The 24,864-nt window shown below is 37.7% G+C and overlaps 1 protein-coding gene across 6 annotated transcripts in view; it reads left to right on the forward strand.

Annotated features, from left to right (window-relative positions):
• Window positions 1–24,864, forward strand: part of CFAP70 (cilia and flagella associated protein 70) — a 101,628-nt gene that overhangs the window by 58,649 nt on the left and 18,115 nt on the right. For 5 of the 6 annotated variants that reach the window (XM_008696040.2, XM_040624583.1, XM_040624581.1 and 2 more), the window contains 9 exons: window positions 11,224–11,357; window positions 11,475–11,590; window positions 11,788–12,015; window positions 15,015–15,173; window positions 15,724–15,845; window positions 17,329–17,481; window positions 18,004–18,165; window positions 20,199–20,288; window positions 24,727–24,828. In XM_008696040.2, the coding sequence (XP_008694262.2) occupies window positions 11,224–11,357; window positions 11,475–11,590; window positions 11,788–12,015; window positions 15,015–15,173; window positions 15,724–15,845; window positions 17,329–17,481; window positions 18,004–18,165; window positions 20,199–20,288; window positions 24,727–24,828 (1,266 nt within the window). The remainder of the gene's footprint in view (window positions 1–11,223; window positions 11,358–11,474; window positions 11,591–11,787; window positions 12,016–15,014; window positions 15,174–15,723; window positions 15,846–17,328; window positions 17,482–18,003; window positions 18,166–20,198; window positions 20,289–24,726; window positions 24,829–24,864) is intronic. The other variant, XM_040624582.1, reaches the window with a different exon arrangement.

Genomic DNA, 24,864 nt, shown 5'->3' on the forward strand with positions numbered 1-24,864 from the left:
TGAGGGCTGGGACGCCGGGTGTGGGGCGCACATCCCGGGACGCTGCAGGGTTGAGCAGCACCAACAGAAACAGAGTTAAAGTGGCCAGAACATTAGTAGAGAACGGGCCGCAATCCTTCTGTTCCGTGACAGAGGCTGAAATTTGGCCGCTGCTGCTCTGACTCTCAGAAGAGGCACAGCAAACCGCCAGGGAAAGCCGCCAGAGAACAAAAGCCTGGAAATACCGGCTCAGAGAGTGCCCATCCCCATCCTCCCTCGCAGGGGACACGGAGACTCTACCCAAACAGGGTTGCCTGAGTATTGGCGCGGCAGGCCCCTCCCCCAGAACACAGAAGGCAGGCTGAAAAATCAAGAAGCCCACAACCCGGGCGCCTGGGTGGCGCAGTCATTGAGCGCCTGCCTTCGGCTTAGGGCGTGATCCCGGCGTTCCGGAAAGGAGTCCCTCATCGGGCTCCTCCGCTGGGAGCCTGCTTCTTCCTCTCCCACTCCCCTGCTTCTGTTCCCTCTCTCGCTGGTTGGCTGCCACATAAATAAATAAATAAAATCTTTAAAGAAGAAGCCCACATCCCTAAGATCCCTATAAAACAAGGGGCACGGCCTGGGACCCAGTCAATAATTTGGGCTCTGGAAACCCCGCAACCTCTCTTCATCAGAATGACAAGAAGGAGAAGCCCCCCCCAGCAAAGAAAAGACAGTGATTCTGTGGCCTCTGCCACAGAAATAATGGATATGGATGTAACCAAATTATCAGAAATGGAATTCAGAGTAACGATGGTCAAAATGATGAGTAGAATTGAAAAAACTATTAACGAAAAGGTTACTGAGAATATAGAATCCCTAAGGACAGAAATGAGAGCGAATCTGACAGAAATTAAAAATTCTATGAGCCAAATGCAGGCAAAACTAGAGGCTCTGACGGCCAGGGTCGCAGAAGCAGAGGAACGGGTTAGTGAATTGGAGGATGGGTTAATAGAGGAAAAAATGAAAATAGAAGATGGTCTTAAAAAAATCCACGCCCACGAATGTAGGTTACGGGAGATTACTGACTCAATGAAACGATCCAATGTTAGAATCATCGGCATCCCCGAGGGGGTGGAGAAAAACAGAGGTCTAGAAGAGATATTTGAACAAATTGTAGCTGAAAACTTCCCTAATCTAGCAAGGGAAACAAACATTCGTGTCCAAGAGGCAGAGAGGACCCCTCCCAAGCTCAACCACGACAAACCTACGCCACGTCACGTCATAGTGCAATTCGCAAATATTAGATGCAAGGATACAGTATTGAAAGCGGCCAGGGCAAAGAAATTTCTCACGTACCAAGGCAAAAGCATCAGAATTACGTCAGACCTGTCTACACAGACCTGGAATGAGAGAAAGGGTTGGGGGAGCATATTTAAAGCTCTTTCAGAGAAAAACATGCAGCCAAGGATCCTTTATCCAGCAAGGCTGTCATTCAGAATTGATGGAGAAATAAAGACATTTCAGAATCGCCAGTCACTAACCAATTTTGTAACCACGAAACCAGCCCTACAGGAGATATTACGGGGGGTTCTATAAAAGTAAAAAGGCCCCAAGAGTGATACAGAACAGAAAGTCACAGCCAATACAAACAAAGACTTTACTGGCAACATGGCAACATTAAAATCATATCTCTCAGTAATCAGTCTTAATGTAAATGGTTTGAACCATCCCATAAAACGCCACAGGGTTGCAGATTGGATAAAAAGAAATGACCCATCCATTTGCTGTCTACAAGAGACTCATTTCGAACCCAAAGATGCATTCAGACTGAGAGTAAGGGGATGGAGTACCATCTTTCACGCAAATGGACCTCAAAAGAAAGCTGGGGTAGCAATTCTCATATCAGATAAATTGGATTTTAAACTACAGACTATAGTTAGAGATGCAGAAGGGCACTATATTATTCTTAAGGGAAGTATTCAACAAGTGGATATGACAATTATAAATATATATGCCCCCAACAGGGGAGCAGCAAGATACACAAGCCAACTCTTAACCAGAATAAAGAGACATATAAATAAAAATACATTAATAGTAGGGGACCTCAACACTCCACTCTCAGAAATAGACAGAACACCCTGGCAAAAACTAAGCAAAGAATCAAAGGCTTTGAATGCCATACTCGACGAGTTGGACCTCATAGATATATATAGAACACTACACCCCAGAACCAAAGAATACTCATTCTATTCTAATGCCCATGGAACATTCTCAAGAATAGACCATGTTCTGGGACACAAAACAGGTCTCAACCGATACCAAAAGATTGAAATTATCCCCTGCATATTCTCAGACCACAACGCTCTGAAATTGGAACTCAACCACAAGGAAAAATTTGGAAGAAACTCAAACACTTGGAGACTAAGAACCATCCTGCTCAGGAATGACTCGATAAACCAGGAAATCAAAAATCAAATTAAACAATTTATGGAGACCAATGAGAATGAAAATACAACAGTCCAAAACCTATGGGATACTGCAAAGGCAGTCCTAAGGGGGAAATACATAGCCATCCAAGCCTCACTCAAAAGAATAGAAAAATCTAAAATGCAGTTTTTATATTCTCACCTCAAGAAGCTGGAACAGCAACAGAGGGACAGGCCTAATCCACGCACGAGGAAGCAGTTGACCAAAATTAGAGCTGAAATCAATCAAGCAGAAACCAGAAGTACAGTAGAGCAGATCAACAGGACTAGAAGCTGGTTCTTTGAGAGAATCAATAAAATTGACAGACCACTGGCAAGACTTATCCAAAAGAAAAGAGAAAGGACCCAGATTATTAAAATTATGAATGAAAAAGGAGAGGTCACGACGAACACCATTGAAATTGGAAGGATTATTAGAAATTTTTATCAACAGCTATATGCCAATAAACTAAGCAATCTGGAAGAGATGGAATCCTTCCTGGAAACCTATAAACTACCAAGATTGAAACCGGAAGAAATTGATTCCTTAAACAGGCCAATTAATTATGAAGAAATTGAGTCAGTGATAAACAACCTTCCAAATAACAAAACTCCAGGCCCGGACGGTTTTCCTGGGGAATTCTACCAAACATTCAAAGAAGAAATAATACCTATTCTCCTAAAGCTATTTCAAAAAATAGAAACAGAAGGAAAGCTACCAAACTCATTCTATGAGGCCAATATTACCTTGATCCCCAAACCAGGCAAAGACCCCCTCAAAAAGGAGAATTACAGACCGATTTCCCTAATGAATATGGACGCCAAAATCCTCAACAAGATACTTGCTAATAGAATCCAACAGTACATTAAAAGGATTATCCATCACGATCAAGTGGGATTCATACCTGGGATGCAAGCGTGGTTCAATATTCGCAAATCAATCAGCGTGATACATCATATCAACAAGAAAAGACTCAGGAACCATATGATCCTCTCAATCGATGCCGAAAAAGCATTTGACAAAATACAGCATCCTTTCCTGATTAAAACCCTTCAGAGTGTAGGAATAGAAGGTACATTTCTCAATCTCATAAAAGCCATCTATGAAAAGCCTACTGCAAATATTATTCTCAATGGGGAAAAGCTGGAAGCCTTTCCCTTAAGATCAGGAACTCGACAAGGATGCCCACTCTCGCCACTATTATTCAACATAGTACTAGAAGTCCTTGCAACAGCAATCAGACGACAAAAAGGGATCAAAGGTATTCAAATTGGCAAAGAAGAAGTCAAAATGTCTCTCTTTGCAGATGACATGATACTCTATATGGAAAACCCAAAAGAAGCCACTCCCAAACTATTAGAAGTTATAGAGCAATTCAGTAACGTGGCGGGATACAAAATCAATGCTCAGAAATCAGTTGCATTTCTATACACGAATAACGAGACCGAAGAAAGAGAAATTAGGGAATCCATCCCATTTACAATAGCACCAAAAACCATACGTTACCTTGGAATTAACTTAACCAGAGACGTAAAGGACCTATATTCTAGAAACTATAAATCACTCTTGAAAGACATTGAGGAAGACATAAAAAGATGGAAAGATATTCCATGCTCATGGATTGGAAGAATTAACATAGTTAAAATGTCCATGCTACCCAGAGCAATCTACACTTTCAATGCTATCCCGATCAAAATACCGAGGACATTTTTCAAAGAACTGGAACAAATAGTCCTTAAATTTGTATGGAAACAGAAAAGGCCCCGAATCTCCAAGGAACTGTTGAAAAGGAAAAACAAAGCTGGGGGCATCACAATGCCGGATTTCGAGCTGTACTACAAAGCTGTGATCACAAAGACAGCATGGTACTGGCACAAAAACAGACACATAGACCAATGGAACAGAATAGAGAGCCCAGAAATGGACCCTCGGCTCTTTGGGCAACTAATATTTGATAAAGCAGGAAAAAACATCCGGTGGGAAAAAGACAGTCTCTTCAATAAATGGTGCTGGGAAAATTGGACAGCTACATGCAAAAGAATGAAACTTGACCACTCTCTCACACCATACACAAAAATAAACTCCAAATGGATGAAAGACCTCGATGTGAGACAGGAATCCATCAAAATTCTAGAGGAGAACATAGGCAGCAACCTCTACGACATCGGCCAAAGCAACCTTTTTCATGACACATCCCCAAAGGCAAGAGAAACAAAAGATAAAATGAATTTATGGGACTTCATCAAGATTAAAAGTTTCTGCACAGCCAAGGAAACAGTCAGAAAAACTAAGAGGCAGCCCACGGAATGGGAGAATATATTTGCAAATGACACTACAGATAAAGGACTGGTATCCAAGATCTACAAAGAACTTCTCAAACTCAATACACGAGAAACAAATAAACAAATCAAAAAATGGGCAGAAGATATGAACAGACACTTTTCCAATGAAGACATACAAATGGCTAACAGACACATGAAAAAATGTTCAAAATCATTAGCCATCAAGGAAATTCAAATCAAAACCACACTGAGATACCACCTTACGCCAGTTAGAATGGCAAAAATAGACAAGGCAAGAAACAATTGTTGGAGAGGATGTGGAGAAAGGGGATCCCTCCTACATTGTTGGTGGGAATGCAAGTTGGTACAGCCACTCTGGAAAACAGTGTGGAGGTCCCTTAAAAAGTTAAAAATTGAGCTACCCTATGATCCAGCCATTGCACTACTGGGTATTTACCCCAAAGATACAGACGTAGTGAAGAGAAGGGCCATATGCACCCCAATGTTCATAGCAGCAATGTCCACAATAGCTAAATCGTGGAAGGAGCCGAGATGCCCTTCAACAGATGACTGGATTAAGAAGTTGTGGTCCATATATACAATGGAATATTACTCAGCTATCAGAAAGAACGAGTTCTCAACATTTGCTACAACATGGACGGCACTGGAGGAGGTAATGCTAAGTGAAATAAGTCAAGCAGAGAAAGACAACTATCATATGATTTCTCTCATCTATGGAACATAAGAACTAGGATGATCGGTAGGGGAAGAAAGGGATAAAGAAAGGGGGGGTAATCAGAAGGGGGAATGAAACATGAGAGACTATGGACTATGAGAAACAAACTGAGGGCCTCAGAGGGGAGGGGTATGGGGGAATGGGATAGGCTGGTGATGGGTAGTAAGGAGGGCACGTATTGCATGGTGCACTGGGTGTTATACACAACTAATGAATCATCGAGCCTTACATCGGAAACTGGGGATGTACTGTATGGTGACTAACATAATATAATAAAAAATAAAAAAAGTTAAGATGGTAAATTTTATGTTCTGTGTTTTTGAGCACAATAAAAAATAATAAACAGATATGAGCTCCGGAAAAAAAAAAGAATAACTAAAATGAAAAATGATGACAATATGAGGTGCTGGTGAGGATACAAAGCAACTGGAACCCTCATACTTTGTTGGAGGAAATGAATGATAAAGGAACTCTGGAAAATAGTTCGGCACTTCCTTACACATTTACCGTATGACCTTCCTGGGTATTTACCTTAAAGAAATATAATCTTATATACATGAATTCTTATAGCAACTTTATTCATAATTGCTCAAACCAGAAACAACTCAAATGTTCTTTAAAGGGTGAATAAATGAACAAGCTATGGTTTATCCATATAATGAAATACTATTCAGCAAGAGAAGAAATGAGCTACTAATACAACTTGGATGAATCTCAAAGGCATTATAGTGAGTGAAAGAAGCCACTGTCAAAAGGTTATGTACCGTATAATGTCATTTTATGACATTCTATTTTAATTAAAGTTTAGTTGAATATAATATCATATTGTATTAGTTTCATGTGTACAACATAGTGATTTGACAATTATATACATTATGAAATGCTTACCACAATAAGCATACTTAGTATCTGTCACCATACAAGTTATTACAATATTATTGACTATATTCCCTATGCTATACTTCTCAATCCTGTGACTTATTTATTTTAAAACTGGCAGTTTGTACGTCTTAATCCCCGTCACCTATTTTGCCCATCCTTCCACTCCTCCCTCTGGCAACTACCAGTTTTCTATATTTATAAGTCCATTTCTGGGTTGGTTTTGTTGTTGTTCTTGTTTATTTGTTTTGTTTTTTAGTTTCCACATATAAATGGAGTCATATGGTATTCATCTGTTTCTGTCTGACTTATTTCACTTAGTGTATTACCTTCAGGTCCATCCATGTTGTTGTAAATGGCAAGATATCATTCTTTTTATGGTTGAATAATATTCTATTGCATATGTATACCACAGTTTCTTTATATCCTTCATCTATCAGTGGACACTTAGGTTGCTTCTGTATCTTGGCTATTGTAAATGATGTTTCAATAAACATGGTGGTGTATATCTTTTCAAATTACTGTTTTGGTTTTCTTTGAGTAAATGTCCAGAAGTGGAATTACTGGGTTGTATGGTATTTCTATTTTTAATTTTCTGAGGAAACTCCATACTGTTTTCCATAGCGACTGCACCAGTTTACATTCCCACCAACAATGGACAAGGGTTCCTTTTTCTCTACATCCTAACCAGCACTTGTTATTTCTCATCTTTTGGTACTAGCCATTCTGACTGGTGTGAAGTGGTATCTCATTGTGGTTTTGATTTACTTTCCCCTGATAATTAGTGATGTTGAGCATATATTCACGTGTCTGCTGGACACCTGTATGTCTTTTTTCAAAAAATGTCTATTCAGGTCCTCTGTCCATTGATTTTAAATATTTTATTTTATTTATTTGAGAGAGAGAGAAAGAGTGAGAGAGAGTACAAGCAGGGGGAGGGGAGCAGAGGGAGAAGGAGAAGCAGGCTCTCTGCTCTGCAGATCTCAGGACTCCGGTATAATGACCCTAGCAGAAGGCAGATGTTTAACCAACTGAACCACCCAGGCACCCCTCTCTGTCCATTTTCAATTGTATTATTTGGTTTTTTGGTGTTGAGTTGTGTGGGGGTGGAGGAATGGGCAAAATAGGTGAAGGGGATGAAGAGGTACAAGCTTACAGTTATAAAATAAATAAATTACAAGATAAATAAATATGAGAAGTACAGCCTAGGGAATATATAATAATTTTGTATGGTGACAGATGGTAACTACACTTGATGAGTAGTTTTGTGATTTTGTGATCCATATAGTTGTCAAATTACTATGTTGTACATCTGAAACAAATACAATATTGTATGTCAACTATATGTCAATAAAAAAATAAATATAAAGTGTACAGTGGTATTTAGTTTACTTATAGAATTGTGTAACCATCACCTCAATCTAATTTTTACCAAAAAAAGTTTTTAAAATATTTTATTTGTTCATTTGAGAGAGAGAGAGAGCGCAAGCATGAGCAGGGGGGGATGGGCAGAGGGTGAAGCAGGCTCCCCGCTGAGCGGGGACCCTGTCAGGGCTCAATCCCAGGACCCTGGGATCATGACCAAGCTAAGGCAGACACTTAAATGACTGAACCACCCAGGCGCCCTTACAAAAATTTTTAATAGTCTCTATACCCAACATGGGGCTTGAACTCATGACCCCAAGATCAAGAATCACATGCTCCTCAACTGAGCCAGCCAGTGCCCCTAATTTTTGATAGACTTTTTAAAGAGCAGTTTTAGGTTCATAGTAATACTATAATCTAATTTTAGAGCATTTGCACTACCCCAAAAAGAAACCTTGTACCCATTAGCAATCACTTCTTATTCCTCTTTACTGCTAGCCCAAGGCAACCATTAATTTACTTTATATATAGGTTTGCCTGTTGTAGACAGTTTATATAAATGCAATCATACATATCACAAAGAAAATGAAAACACTAATCTGAAAAGATATATACATCTCTATGTTTATTGCAACATTATTTATAATAGCCAAGTTATAAAGCAACCCAAGTGTACACCGGTAGCTGAGTAAAGAAAATGTGGTATATATATATTCAGCCATAGAAAAGAATGAGCTCTTGCCATTTGCAACAATATGGATGGACCTAGAGGGTATAATGCTAAATGAAATAAGTCAGACAGAGAAAGACAAGTCCATATGATTCCACTCATGCGTGGAATTTAGGAAATAAAACAGAAGAACAAAGGGGAGAAAAGGGGGAAAAAAAGCTCTTAAATAACGAGGACAAACTGGTGGTTGCCAGAAGGGAGGTGGGTGGGGGGATGGGTGAAATAGATAAAGCAGATGGAGAGTACACTTGATCATGATGAGTACTGAGTACTGGTATAGAATTGTTGAATTATTATATTGTACACCTAAAATGAATATAACACTGCATGTTAACATACAGCATAAATGTATAACATACATGTATAAATGGAATCATACAATATGTGGTCTTTTGTGACTACCTTCTTTCACTTAGCATAATGTTTCTAAAAGTCGTTCATGCCATAGCATGTATTAGTATTTTATTCCTTTTAATGGCTTAATAACATTCCATTGTGTAGATACAGCACATTTTGTTTATTTGTTCATTAGGTGTGGGTATTTGACTGATTTCTACTTTTTGCCTATTATGGATAATGCTGTTATGAACATTCATATATAAAGTGTTTAAGTTTTGTAGGGACCTGTGTTTTTAGTTCTCTTGCGTGTATACTTAGGAGTGGAAGTGCTGGGTTATATGGTAATTCTATGCTTAACTTTTTGAGGAAATGCCAAACTGTTTTCCAAAAGGTTATACTATTTTACATTCCCACCAGCAATAAATGACGGTTTCATTTTTTTTCATATTCTCACTAATTCTTATTATTATACATCTTTTTAAAATTATAACCATTCTAATGGGTGTGAAGGGATATCTCATTGTAATTTTATTTTGAAATTTTCTAATGACTGGTGATTTTGAACATATTTGCACATTTATACTTTTTAAATAAGAAAATATGTTCCAAATTCTAAATTAATTGATAGAGGAATAGTTAGACTACAACAATTTTAAAACATCAGTCCATATAAATATGTTATGTCCTTTTGTGACTAGCTTATTTCACTTTGCATATGTCCTCAAGGTTCATCCATGTTGTAACATGTGTCATCATTTTCTTCCTTTTTAAGGCTGAATAATATTCCACCATATGTATAGACCACATTTTGCTTATCCATTCATCTGTCAGTGGGCACTTGGGTTGCTTGTGCTTTCTAACTGTTATTAATAATGCTTCAATGAACATGGATGTACAAATCTGTCTTTGAAACTCTGCTTTCAATTCTTATGGGTATATATACAGAAGGTTTCTGTATCAATTCTATTTTTAAATTTTGAGGAACCACCATACATTTTACAAAGTGACTGCCTCATTTTACAGTCCTACTGTTTACACATCCTCAACAATTGTTATTTTCTGCTTTGTTGACAGTGGCTCTCCTGATGGGTGGGAGGTGGTATTTCACTGCAGTTTGATTCCCTGATGATTAGTAATGTTGAGCATCTTTTCCCATGCATTTTGACCACTTGTAGATCTTCAGAGAAATGTCTATTTAAGTCCTTTGCCCATTTTTTAGTCAGGTTGTTTAATTTTTTGTTGTTGAGTTTTAGTAGTTCTTTACATATTCTGAATATAAACCTCTTACCAGAGACAGGTATATGATTTGCAAATATCTTCTCCCAGTCTGTGAGTTACCTCTTTACTCTGTTGATAGTGTCTCTTGATGTACAAACGTTTTTTAAAGGTATTTGATGAAGTCCAATTTGTCTATTTTTTCTTTTAACTGTGCCTTTAGTATCATATCCAAGAAATCATTGCCATATCCAGACTCATGAAGCTACTACACTGTGTTTTCTTCTCAAAATGTTACAGTTTTAGGTCTTACATTTAGGGCTTTGATCCATTTTGAGTTATTTTTTGTATATGGCATTAAGTAAGAGTCCAACTTCATTCTTTTACACGCAGATGTGGATATCCAGTTTTCCTGGCACCATTTGCTGAAGACTGTCCTTACATATTGAATGTCTTGGCCTCTTTGTAAAAAATCATTTAACCATATATGTGAGGGTTTATTTCTGGGCTCTCTATTCTATTCCATTGTTCTATATATTTGTCTTGATACCAGCACCACAAAGATTACTATAACTTTTTAAGTTTTGAAACTAGAAAGTATGAGTCCCCCAGGTTTGTTCTTTTTCAAGATTGTTTTGGCTATTCAGGGTCCTTTGAGAATCCATGTAAATTCTAGGATGTTTTTTCCTATTGGTGCAAAAAATACTGGATTTTGATAGAGATTGTATTGAATCTGTAAATTGTTTTGGGCAGTATTGACATTTTAATAATATTAAGTCTTTCAATCCATGGACATGAGATGTGTTTCTATTTGTTTATGTCATCTTTAATTTCTTTCAGCAATGTTTTATAGTTTTCACTCATTATGAGATGCTTTTCTTACATATTTGTACTTAAACTTATATTTGCCATCTCAAGACCATGATAGAAATTATTATATGTGAATCTTTAAAATGAACTATAAAATGAATCTAGGTTTCCAAGTAATTAAAGGAGCTTATGGTGACCATAACATTGACACTAAGAAGTAATGACTTGAAGATTTAATTTTAAAATTATTCCAATGAGTATTATTCACCACATACTATGAGCCAGAAAAGTGACTGTGCTAGACGTTCAGAATTCAGTGATAAATAAAAATATGACAGTTTCTCCTTTCATACAACTTATAGTATTTATGGTGTTATGTGCATAAGAAATATGACATAATGTTACAATAACCTGGGTCCTCCTGATGCTTCATGTGATAGAGGTTGGTCCGTGAGCCCCAGAACCTGGAACACTGGCTGGACTATGGTGCCTTCTGCCTCCTAACTGAGGACAACATCAAAGCACAGGAGTGTTTTCGGAAAGCTCTTTCCCTCAACCAGAATCATATCCAGAGGTATGCTTGGGAGATGAAGAATGAGTAGAAGCAGATAAGCTTCTATATGAAATTGCCTTGGTTCCATGACTGTGACATGGGACCATGTTGTTAATTGTGTTGGTGGTCTCTTCCCAGCTTGTTGCTGTGTGGTGTCCTGGCTGTCCTGATGGAGAACTATGAGCAGGCAGAAATTTTCTTTGAGGATGCTACTTGCTTGGAACCAACTAATGTTGTAGCTTGGACTTTACTTGGTATGGTATTGTCCTGTGATATGAATGTGTTTTCTTCCATTATAAGTTTCTCCCTTTCTCTTTACATTCTTTAATGGTTCATCATATGGTTCTTAAACTTTGGTAAAAATATGGCAAGTAGAAGTGAAATGTTGCAGTTCTTCAGTTTATGATGTGGAAAACCAGTCACATTTATTTCAGCATCTTTCTTTCTTCAGGTTTGTACTATGAAATTCAAAACAATGATATTCGAATGGAAATGGCATTTCATGAAGCCTTCAAACAACTTCAGACACGAATGCTTCAGGCACAAGTAACAAAGCAGAGGAGCATTGGTACTGTTGAGTACATTGAAGAAGGACGAAAAGTAGAAGAATCCAGTTTAGGCCCTTGGGGAATGACTAATGTTTCTTCTGCAACAGCAATTAAGGTGGAAGCCCCAGCAGGTAGCCTTATGAATAGGACCTGGCACATAGTAGGTAGTAAATAATGGTCAAATGAGTCAGTAGATGGAGTTTTGAGTTGTCCCAGGGATACCAGGAAGGACTCCTTCTAAATAATTCCTCATTCATATGATTGAAAGTCTGAAGCTTTTATTGTTGCTATTCAGGTTTTTGAATCTCAGAATTTACTGTTTCTGCGTTCCCAAAGAGGGGTATCATTGTAGCAGACTAAATTTCTTTCATTTTCCCCTCACTTTCTTTTCCAACACTCTCAACCCCTCTCTTGTGATTCTTTTTCTTTTTCTAAGATTTTTAAATTTATTTTAGAGAGAGGGCACAAACAGGAGGGGCAGAGAGAAAAGGAGAGAGAATCTCAAGTAGACTCCACAGTGAGCACGGAGCTGAATGTGGGGCTTGATCTCAGGACCCTGAAATCATGACCTCAGCTGAAATCAACAGTCCAATGCTTAACTGGCTGCACCACCCAGGCGGCCCCATTTCTCTTGTGTTTGTTTGTTTGTTTGTTTGTTTGTTTGTTTCTTTCTTTCTTTCTTTCTTTTTTAAAGATTTTATTTATTTATTTGACAGAGAGATAGAGACAGCCAGCGAGAGAGGGAACACAAGCAGGGGGAGTGGGAGAGGAAGAAGCAGGCTCCCAGCAGAGGAGCCTGATGTGGGGCTCAATCCCAGAACACTGGGACTATGCCCTGAGCCGAAGGCAGACGCTTAACGACTGAGCCACCCAGGCGCCCCTCTCTTCTGTTTCTTAAGCTTATTTATTTATTTACAAACATACACACACACACACACACACACACACACACACACTCACACACACACTCCCTTTTTTCCCTGTTCTTCATTGCCAGTTTCCTTTCCACCATTTTAGGAAATCAGTCATTCTAATGTGTTAAATATGTGTTTGTTTATGTGTTTCTTGCATATGTTATTTTGTTCATATGTTATTATATATTGTTATTTTGTGTGCATGTATTTTTAACAGTTTGAAGTATAATTGACATTTCATAAACTCCACAAGTTTAACGCATACAATTTGATATGTTTGACATATGAACACACCCATGAAAACGTCACCACAATCAAGTTAACGAACATATCCAAAATCTCCCAAACTCTCCTTGTGCCCATTTGAATCTCTTTCTCTGGCTCCCTTCTCCAGGCAACCACCAAGCATCTTTCTGTCACCATCAATGAGTTTGCATGTCTAAAATTTTAGAATTCTAGAAAAATTTCCAACATTTTCTAGAACTTCTAGTATCAAGTAGAGGGTTCCCCTTTCTCTGCATCCTTGTCAACATCTGTTGTTTCCTGACTTAATTTTATATGCTTTTAATTTTCTAAATATATGGGGATTTTTCCAGATATCTTTGTTTTTTATCTGTAATTTAATTTCACACTTTGTATGATTTGAATCCTTTTAAATTTATTTTGACTTGTTCTGTGGTCCATCATGTGATCTATCTTGATAAATGTTCCATATTCACTTGAAAAGAATGTGTATTTTGCTGCTGTTGAGTGTTCTGTAGAATTTTAGTTAGGTTGGATTAGTTGATTATATGTTCAACTCTCCCATATCCTTTGTAGTTTTATATCTTTGAAGTTTTGTTTTAATAGTTCTTCTTGCCTCAAGTAACATTTTTTCTAACTTGATAATATTAGTTTTATGTTTAAATTTATTTGGATTCCATTCTTGAAAGTGATGCTAAGTAGGCATCCAGTTTTATTTTTCTCCATGTAGGAATCTAATTTTCTTAAAACGATCTATTAAACAACTGTCTTTTCTGTTTTGATTTAAGGTATATGTCTCTAAGCTTTTTATTCTGTTTTACTGTCTGATCTTAAAACAATATTGTATTCTTTTTATTGCTGTGGTGTTGTAGTATGCCTTAATATCTGGTATATCAGGTTCTCCCATTTACTTGCCTTTTCATACCAGACTTACCTATTCATGGACCTTTATTTATCTATATAGATTTTATAGTGTTTATCAAGTACATAAGTTGAAATTTTTATTTGGACCCTACTGAACTTATAAATTATTTTAGGGATAATCAACATCTTTATGTTATTAAACCATTCTATCCAAGTTTGTGGAAGGCCTTTCCATATCCTCAGATCATCTTCTGTGTCCTTTATCAAAGTTTTAACACTTTTTCTAATGAGGCTCTGTTTAAGTAATTCATAAAAACCTTATAGATACCATTGCTACCATAAAATATCTTATTTTAATTACATATTCTCATTGGTTATTGCTGGCATTTTTTAGTGTGTGCTACTGATTTTGACATTTTAGGTTTTGGTGTATACTATTGTTTTGTTGATTGAATTTATATATGATAATCTTGTTTGACTTTTATGGATTTTAATAGGTTATTAGTTCTATTGTTTTTTTCTAGAACATGATTATCATATCATCTGCCAATAACAATAATGATTGGGTTACCTTTTCCCTCCCAATCCTCATACAACTCATGTTTTCTTACTATCTCAAATAGTATGTTATATATTAGTTGTAGTGGTCAACTGTGTCTTCTTTCCTATCTTAATGGGAATGAATTTAAAATTTGTCAATTAAAATACGCTATAAGCTTTTTCAAAAAACTTTTATAGAATTAAGGAAAATCCCTTCTATTCCTAGTTTTCAAAGAATTTTTTCTTAATTATTATACCAGTTTAGCTTGTACTCTTTAAATTATTCAGAAATATAAAAAGTCTGGGGCACCTGGCTGGCTCAGTCACTGGAGCATGTGACTCTTGATCTCAGAGTCATAAGTTTGAGCCCCATATTGGGTGTAGAGATTACTTAAAAATAAAATCTTTAAAAAATATATAAAAAGTCTACAAAACAAGTCTGTCCATGCAATATTTAGGAAATATGTTTCTTATGCTTTGAAAATAATTATATTTTATCTCCTATAATAACCTTTTAATATCCAATGTAGGAAGTTTTTTTTTTCTTCATTAAAGTTTAATCTATTTAGGACCAGGAGCTCCATCATCTATTCTAGATGACTTTCTTGAAGAATCCTCCAAACTACAGTCTGACTCACGAGAACACATGTTATCCACACAATCTCAGGATCCAACTGCCAGCCAAAAACCAGACAACATACTTCTCAAGGAGATACCAGTGAAAAAAGGTACTTAGGAATAAAGATTTCCACTTGAAAGAAGGGCATAAACAAACTAGACAAGGATGAAAACTCTTATGATTACCAAAATGGCGATCTTAACTTATTTGAAGTTGATTAGTTTGTCATATTGCCTAAGTTCCTTCATATGAGGCTAGGCTCTGATAATCCGAACTCAGTAGTGCAACCCTTTCCATAAGCGAGGATTTATATTTAGCTCAGAGAAGTGGCTAGCTACAGACTTACAATTTTCTAACAATGATTCTTCATTTTTAGAATATCTACAGGTTGTGTTTCACATTCAGGAAGATCTGAATACTTTTAAAAACCATTTCATTTGGTTGAAACTTGCATTTGGAACCACCAGTAGACTAACCTTGAGAACTTTTGAGGACCACTGCTATAAAGGAATCTACTGCTTTTCAGATTATAACCTCTCTTATATATTAGATTAGAATACTCTCCTTGCTCATTTGTAGTAATGTAGCTCACTGTCTGAGCTTCTGACATTTTTTCCCTTTACATCTAATTATCTATTATTTTAACATAATATTTTCAGAAACATCAAAATGTCAAGATTCATCAACTGTTCTGCATCCTAGCCCTCATGGTGTTTCCCAAACTCCTGCCACAATCTTCATGGAGACCATACGTTTCTTGATGAAAGTCAATGCTGTTCAGGTCAGGATGTTTGGAAAAGGGCAAGTAGATGGAAAGATTTTAGTGAACTATTTATTCAATCCATAATGGTATCTTTCCAAGCTTTAATATGTGTGATGCAGAAATCAAATATGCTTTTGAGAACACACTGTAGGCCTAATGGTGTGAATATCCAAATATGAACCACTCTTTACAGAGAGCATCAGAACACCTCACTGCAAATCTGCTCCCTCAGAATACCAGCAGAGCAAAATCGGACTCTAAAGGCTTACGTAGCTTGATGTCACTTTATTATCAGAATTCATATTATTGAGTGTTGAGGGTTCACAGGAGCCTAATCATACCTTTCTTCCTTTCTAGGTTCTAAACAATTAAAAAACAGATACATGGTGCTATGTGGGGGAATAAAAATATTAAATTTTTTTATTTGTATAACTGGGCTGGAGATGCAACTAGCCTCAGATTTGACTTGCTCATACAGTCACAGGTAGAACTACTGGAGAATTTTCCCTCCTGCCAGAGAAGAAGAGTATCCTATGAGGTCTACCTATCACATGGAAAACAAGAAATATATCCATGAAGCAAGCAGTAGGAGGGGGAGCAAGATCCGGGAACCAGGAGAGTTGGCCCTGATCCTGCAGAGTGCATGTTCCGCTTCAGGGCGGGCAAGCTCAAAAAAGGGCAAGAATTATGACCTGGCTGGGAGTGGGCCACAGTAAACAGGAACTTTGAACACATTAACATTTCCCAATAGAGAAACAGGCTTTCTGTCTCCCAGATTAAATAAGTCACTAGCCCTGCCTCCCCATGCAAAGAGCCAGAAATGTAGGTAGAGGGAACAGCTCCATAACTTCCTCCCACTATTTTTCTAAGAAGGTATAAATGTTAATGGGAGTTTCTATAGTATAGGCTAAGATGGGAATGGAGGGAGAAGAAAAGCAGGGCTTCCCCCTGCTTAGCAAGTACATCTGACTTTGTTAAATTTGCAAGCCTTATATAGCATTAAAAGCAAAGAATAGCCCAAAGTATAAAACTGGCGGACATGGATGAGAGTTTGTCAGAAACAGACAATTTATGTTTCTAAGATCCCGAGTCTAGAATTTTAGAAAGGGAGGTTTTGCCTCACTAAGTTTCCTCAATAATTACAGCTGCCTGACAATGTTATCTTAGGTGTCAGTGGGGTGGTTGGTGAAGTGCTTTTGTCTGCTGCATAACAAATATAGGCAAAAACTCATCTAGTATGCTGACAAGACAGACCAGAACGGCGCAGTACTGCAGATTTTTCACTTGGAAATGTCTACATTTGGTGACTAGGTGAATAGCTGGTAATGGAACAATGATGTGCTGAATCTTTATAATGCACCTTTTGAAGTGGATAATCATTTCATTCTAAATATGTTTCTTATTCGTTATTATCGGGGACATAATATTCACCTGCAAGAGCTATGGAACTGACACAATGCAGCTACTTATATATTTCTTATAATCCGGTTTTTCCTCACAGTATGTGCACAGAGTGCTTGCTCATGAGCTGTTATGCCCTCAAGGAGGCCCCAGCTGCGAGTATTACTTGGTGCTGGCCCAGACACACCTTCTCAAGAAGGACTTCCCCAAGGCAGAGGAATACCTTCAACATGCAGCCCAGATGGACTACCTGGTAATAACCTTTGCTAGAACCTCTTGAGTAAGTTTGGACGAGGGGCAAGCAGGCTTTCTTAAAGGTGGTGATGCCATATCACAGGTAGATTTCTGGTTACAGAGGCAGAGGTCATCAACCTTCAATAAACTCATCTATTTCCTTCCATTTGTTTTTCTCAAGCAGTTATGAGTTTTGCAAAGGGCAGAGAAAAGGATAAGGATAGCTCTTTAGCAGATAATTGATCTATTTCAAGTTCTCTGGACTTCTGTTTTCTCATTGTGAACATTCTCTTGGTTATATCTGAATGTTTTTCTTAATATTTGCCCCAAAGACAAAATAGTTTTAAAAAATGCAAGAAAGAAATGAGGGAGCAGACCTAGAAAAATACCTCCCACGTGCAACTGAATGGCCCTCTTTCTAATTGAGTGCTATTAGAAAAAGAAAAAGGACTTAGCCTAATTTTAAATGTTAAACAAAAATCATTAATGTACTTTTAAATACCACTTCATCCCAAGTGCTACTTGTTCTTTACTTTCTCAGAACCCTAATGTCTGGGGCGTGAAGGGCCATCTCTATTTTCTAAGTGGAAATCATGCTGAGGCCAAGGCATGCTATGAGCGAACCGTTAGTTTTGTAGTGGATGCTTCTGAGATGCACTTCATCTTCCTGCGACTGGGGCACATCTATCTGGAAGAGAAAGAGGTGAGGGACAGAGGATGGAGAGTAACCATGTAAATAAATCAGGTCATGGTCTGGGACCTGACTATAGTTCAAACATTAGCATCCATCTGTGTGGACGCAACACAGTATTATGATTTTGGTATTTTAATATCCAAAGGTAAAGTGATTCGACCAACATTAGATAAACTAGTAATTAATAGAAGCAGGATTCAAACCCAGGCAGTCTAATATTGGAGTCTGTGGTTTTAACCATTACGATACTAAAAAGTTATGTAGAACTCAATAAATGTTACTGAGTAGTTAACGTTTAAACTAACTTTCTTTTATTAGCAGTAGTAGAAACATTCTTAGCTTGACTTAACTAATGGAAAATGTCAAAAGAACTTCTTCAAACTTCGTCCTCAACATAAAGGTTTATATTTAATTCAGTTGAGGCTAACCCTGTTCCACAGGGAACTCTAACCTGACTCTTTAGCAATTACTCTCCAAATTTTAGGAATCACCCCAAGACCTTCTAAAAATTTTCTAAAAGAAAATTTCTGTTATGGAAAATTTCAAATACATACAAAGTATGGGGCACCTGGGTGGCTCAGTCGGTTAAGCATCTAATTCTCCATCTCAGCTCAGGTCTTGATCTCAGGGTTGTGAGTTCAACCCCTGCACTGGGCTCCATGCTGGGTGTGGAGCCTACTTAAAAAACAAAAAACAAAAACAAGAAACCCCAAATACATGCAAAGTAGACAGAATAGTAGAAATGAACCAACATAGACCCATCATCCCATATTAACAATTATCAACATTCTGCCTTTTGACTTCATGCTTTTGTTTTGACTTCATTCCATTTCTACCCCCAGAACACCCAATTATCTTTCTATTTAAAATAAAGGGATGCCTGGGTGGCTCAGTCAGTTAAGTGTCTGCCTTTGGCTCAGGTCATGATCCCAGCGTCCTGGGATCGAGTCCCACATCAGACTCCTTGCTCAGCGGGGAGCCTGCTTCTCCCTCTCCCTCTGCCTGCCACTCCCCCTCCCTCTGCCTGTCACTCCCCCTGCTTGTGCCTTCCCTCTCTCTTTCTCTGACAAATAAATAAATAAAATCTTTCTAAAATGAAACAACAGCAGCAACAAGAAGTTGCAATGCCTTATAATTTAAGTATGAAGGCCCGTATAGGCTTAAGAGAGAAAAATCACTATCCACTACAGTGAAGAAATAAGTTTTCTTTCTGACATCATTGCAAGCTGCATCTGAACCAAGCTTCTGACTTAAGTAGTCACTCGGCAAGCAATTTCACTAGGCAAGCAATTCTTAGGCTATTTGTTGAGGCTTACCTATAGTTACATCTCTCATAGTGGAGATACAAGATAAGAAGTGGTCTAATTCTTTTGGAAGTTTGTTTTTTGAGTTTTTCTAAACGTTTCCTGTATTGCTCAGCACTAAAAAGAGATAAACTAGCAAACCATGAAGAAACATAAAGGAAGCTTAAATACATATTGCTAAGTGAAAGTAGCCAATCTGAGAAGGCTACATACTGTATGATTCCAACTGTATGACATTCTGGGAAAGGCATAACTATGGAGACAGTAAAGAGATCAGTGGTTTCAAGAGGTTGGGGAAGAGAAGTGATGAACAGATGGAGCACAGAGGATTTTTAGGGCAGTGAAAATACTCTAATAATGGATACATGTCATTATACATTTGTCCAAACCTATAGAATGTGTAATACCAAATGTGACCATGGACTTCAGGTGATGATGATGTATCAATGTAGTTTCATCAGTTGTAACAGAGGTACCACTCTGATGGGGGATGTCAATAATAGGAGAGGCTATGCATGTGTGGCAGCAAGGGGTATATGGGAAATTGCTGTACTTTCCTTTCAATTTTGCTGTGAACCTAAAAGTGCTCTAAAAAAAACTTACGTCTTAAAAAAAAAAGGGGGCTCATTTAACTTAGATTGGTCTTGAGTACAACTACAGAACCCCATGACTATCCTAGCAATATAGCATTTGAAACTTCCAGAAGAACAATTGCTTAGTGGTGCTTTCTTTCTACAGTACGAAAAGGCAAAGACAACCTACCTGCAAGCCTGTAAGAGATCGCCTTCATGCCTTACCTGGCTAGGACTGGGAATAGCCTGTTATCGGGTAAGAGGATAAAGGCTTGAGACTAGGCCTGTGAATACAGCTGACCTTGATTCCTTGGTCTTCCAAGCATCCTGGGAGTTTATAATGATGGTGGGAAAAGTTACTTTTCAAAGGTGTTCAGTAAACTAAATAGTCAATCTGTACTAGAAAAATAAAACATTCTTTAAAAACCTCTCAAAAACGTGAACCAGGAAGCTATACAATAAAAAACTTCATGTTATTTGGTACAGAAGCACATAATTTTATGTTATCTGTAAGGAAAAAGTGATATGATAAATGAAGAATCTACTCAATTAAAGAAATTGATTGATACCTGTTGAGCTCTGTGGCCCTTCCATTTTCAGGAGGAGCTGCTATAGCTTCTAGGAGATCTTTTGCTCCCCACCCCTAAAAACTCCCTAGCCACACTTTCCTCCTTTCTTCCAGTCTTTGAAAGAGGCATGCAATGTGTTGTTCGTGTCCAATTTCTTCAATGTATTCTTGATGCTAACCCTCTCATTTTCTCCTAATACCTTAGTCTCTTAATTTTGTCTTTTTTTTTAATTTACATTTTTAACCTTTCCTTCTCAATCAGTTCTTTCCCCATTCTTTCCCGCTTCTTATTAAACAACAGTGGTAACAACCGAATGAGTTTCCTGTATTCCCTGTCTCCTTCCTTTTCCTTATTGCTGTTTTTTTTTAACCGTAAAGGTGATATATGTTCATCATAGAAAATTTGGAATATAGAAGATATAAAAGGATCCATAGTCCAACCACTCAGTGATAATCACTGTTAACATGTGAATGCATTTTCCTCCAGTCTTTTTCATACATATATGAAAGCAAATTTAATGTATAAAACTGTAAATAATATGTTTACTGCTTTTTAATCTTTTTTCTACTTAAGCAGTATAGCATTGATATCTTCTTGCATCACCAAATAATCTAAAACATGATTTCTGCTGACTTCATTGTGTTCCCTGGTTTGGATGTGTAAATGAAGTGACCGTGTAATATTTCATACTAACCAGGACACTTCAGAGAATGGAAAGGGTGCTATTAATAATTACACTGGGACACAGGGACTGTTCCAGGCCAATTGGGACATATGGTCATTTATATATAAACTATGTGCTTCTGTGTTCCCAGAAAGAATATAAAACATTTATAGCTGTTAGAAAACTGACAGCACCGTCAAAAGTACAAGATACTAGGGGCGCCTGGGTGTCTCAGTCATTAAGTGTCTGCCTTCGGCTCAGGTCATGATCCCAGGGTCCTGGGATCAAGCCCCACATTGGGCTCCCTGCTCTGCTGGGAGCCTGCTTCTTCCTCTCCCACTCCCCCTGCTTGTGTTCCCTCTCTTGCTGGCTGTCTCTCTCTGTCGAATAAATAAAATCTTTAAAAAAAAAAAAGTACAAGATACTAGCTATACAGACTATTCAACATAAGTCATGCTTCTATTTGTTTTGAGTAGTATAAACAATATTTTCATTGAGATAGAAACTAAAACAAAACAAAACCTTTAGTTAAGCCCTACCACTAAGATGTCCTAGTAATCCCTGTTCCCCATCAATGTTTTAGTCATACTATACCTATATGTGGATATATCATAATTTATTTGACCAATCACTCATTATTGGGCATGTTGTTAGTTTCTACAATTATACTATTATAGATGAAGCTGAGATAAAATTCTTGGACATAAATCTCTGTGCCTAATTCTTTTTATTTCCTTAGGATACCTCCTTAAAGAATGGAGAAAATTTTTAAAGTCTTTAAATTATAGTGTCAATTTGCCTTCTAGAAAGGGTGTATACTGATTTACACTCTGCCAGGAGGTATGAGAGCACATTTCACTGTTATCTTATCAAAAATGGGCATTATCATTTGACAACTTGATAGGTATCTTAATTTGCATTTTTATCAGTAATGAGGTTGAAATATGTGATACACATATCTCTTTACTTATGAATTATCTGTTCCTATCCCTGGTCCCATTTACCTTTCACTTCATTGCAATCAGGCTTACTACTTTACCACTTTACCCTTACCACATCACTGACACTTCTGACAGAAGTTCCCTTAACATCCTAATCGCTAAATGCCAGAGACACTTAGATGAATTTCTGGCGCTTAACCCTGTTGACTACTTTCTTCCTGAAACCCTCTCCTCCCTTGACTTTCACAATACTTCATTCACATCCTTCTATGCCTTCTTCTCTGGTACCTCTTTCTCAGCCTTTTTTGCTGGCTCCTACTCTTTTACCCACCATAATTGTTGGGCCACCCAGGTCCTATAGTCAGCCCTCTTCTGTCACTGTATTTATTCACCCTAAGAAAAAAATACATCGACCCCAGTGGCCTTAAATACCACTTGTGCCCTAATGAATTCTAAACCTTTAATGCATAACACTTCAAGTTCTGACCCTTATATCAAACAGTATAATGGACAGCTCCATTTTCTTGGTTCCCTAGACCCCTTAAAATGTGCATAACTGAGATATAACCTAACTTAACCCTGAAGGATTCTCACATTCCTTAAGCCTACACCTTCTCCTGTAGTCCGTGTCTTGGTGAATGGGACTGTGATGAAGCTAATCAACCAAGCCAAAAACTTCAAAGGTGCCCTAGTCTATTTCTCCTGCTACTTTTAATTAGGCATCAAATATCCTATTGATTTTGTCTCCTAAATGTCTCTTGAGTCTATTGTCTCCTCTCCATCCCTATTTTTATAGCTCCAATTCAAACCTCATCCTTTCTTTATCTGCTAGCACCATTTCCTGTCCCACCACAATCCATCTCCCACATTGTTATCCAAGTGGTCTTTAAAATATGCAAATAATGTGTTACTCCGCTACTTAAACTCTTTAATGGCTACCCCTTGTTTCAGAATAAAATTCACATTCCTTTGAATAAATATATATGATCCGGTGCCTAATTCTTTGTTTTATCACTTTATTTTCCCTAATCTCTCTCTCTTTTCTCCAACCCCACATGCATACTTAAGAGTTTCCTGACCACACTACACTCTCTTATGCCTCCATGCCTTCATATGATATTCATTTTACCAGGAATGCCTTTCTTCACCTTGTATAGCTAATAAACTCCTATTTGTCCTTCAGGATTCACTTTAGTAATATTCCTCTCGGAGGCTATCCTTTAATTCCAGGGTACAATTATTCCCATTTTCCTATGTCCCTCCTCTAGATCTATATATGCTTTTATTATAGAAATGTATATTCTGTATTGGAACTATTTATGTGTTTGGGTTTTCATTTTGTTTTATTTGTTTACATATCTGTTAGTGAACTCTTTGGGAGGTTGTATTTTATCTTTTTATCCAAAGTACCTAACGTACTACCTGTCACAGAAGAAATCCTTAGGGGGCGCCTGGGTGGCACAGCGGTTAAGCGTCTGCCTTCGGCTCAGGGCGTGATCCCGGCATTCTGGGATCAAGCCCCACATCAGGCTCTTCCACTATGAGCCTGCTCCTTCCTCTCCCAGTCCCCCTGCTTGTGCTCCCTCTCTCGCTGGCTGTCTCTGTCTCTGTCGAATAAATAAATAAAATCTTTAAAAAAAAAAAAAAGAAGAAATCCTTAGCAAGTATAATTGATTGAGTAATATTGATTGAATGATATTGGTTAAATAATGAATCAGCACATTGATTGAATATTGAATCAATAGTTTAGAGACATTTAAAGTGTGGACCAAAGTATGGCATTGCTGAAAGGCCATTCTTCATTTTGTTTCAGGCCTAGAAACCCATAATTTTCTTTTCAAACAGAAAAAATGAAGAGCTACTATACTGGGGAGAGGAGTGCCTTATTTCTTCCTTTGGTGATCTTTTGGAAGATTTTCCAAAGCAACCTCACTTTTAGGAAGCAACAATGATATCCATATGTCCAGAGCTCGGGGAGCTAGAATTCTAGAGCCTGAATATTGTATTGATTGCTTAAGATTGTGCTATTAATAACTAATATTAGTATTTTGACAGGCTAATAGGACTTTAACCTTAAGAAAGGGATGCACAATGTAAAGGAAAAAACAACAAATGTATCTGACAGCCTACTGTGTATGGGGAAATCACTGAGCGATGCACGCACGGTAGCGAATACTTCTGGTTTTCCAGTCCTGGCATCCGAAGTTCCATGGCTCATGGTTGCCCTGATGGAACTGCTATAGAGGGAAGGAGGAAGAGAGGGGTGTAAGTTGAAAGCCTAACAGGCAGGACTCCAGATTTCTCTACTTGGCTTTTTAATCCGAGCAATTCTTCTTTTAACAGGTTCATATATTGGGCTAACACATAAAATGTTGTTTGAAGAAAAAGTTTTGAGCTAAACTGTTTGTATAGGTCACATTACCCATGTTATTTGGACATAATGTTTTCAGCTAAACCGACTCCATCTGGCTTAAGGGAAAACTGCTTTGACTTAACTCACACTTTTCTTTTTCTATCAAGCTGGAGGAGCTCACAGAGGCTGAGGATGCGCTCTCTGAAGCCAATGCGTTGAACAACTACAATGCTGAAGTATGGGCATATCTGGCTCTGGTCAGCTTGAAAGTGAGTGTTTATTACCTTACACAGTGCCCTTTCGGG

Source organism: Ursus maritimus, unplaced genomic scaffold (assembly GCF_017311325.1).
Source record: "Ursus maritimus isolate PB19 unplaced genomic scaffold, ASM1731132v1 scaffold_7, whole genome shotgun sequence".
In the NCBI taxonomy this organism is placed as follows: Eukaryota; Metazoa; Chordata; class Mammalia; order Carnivora; family Ursidae; genus Ursus; species Ursus maritimus.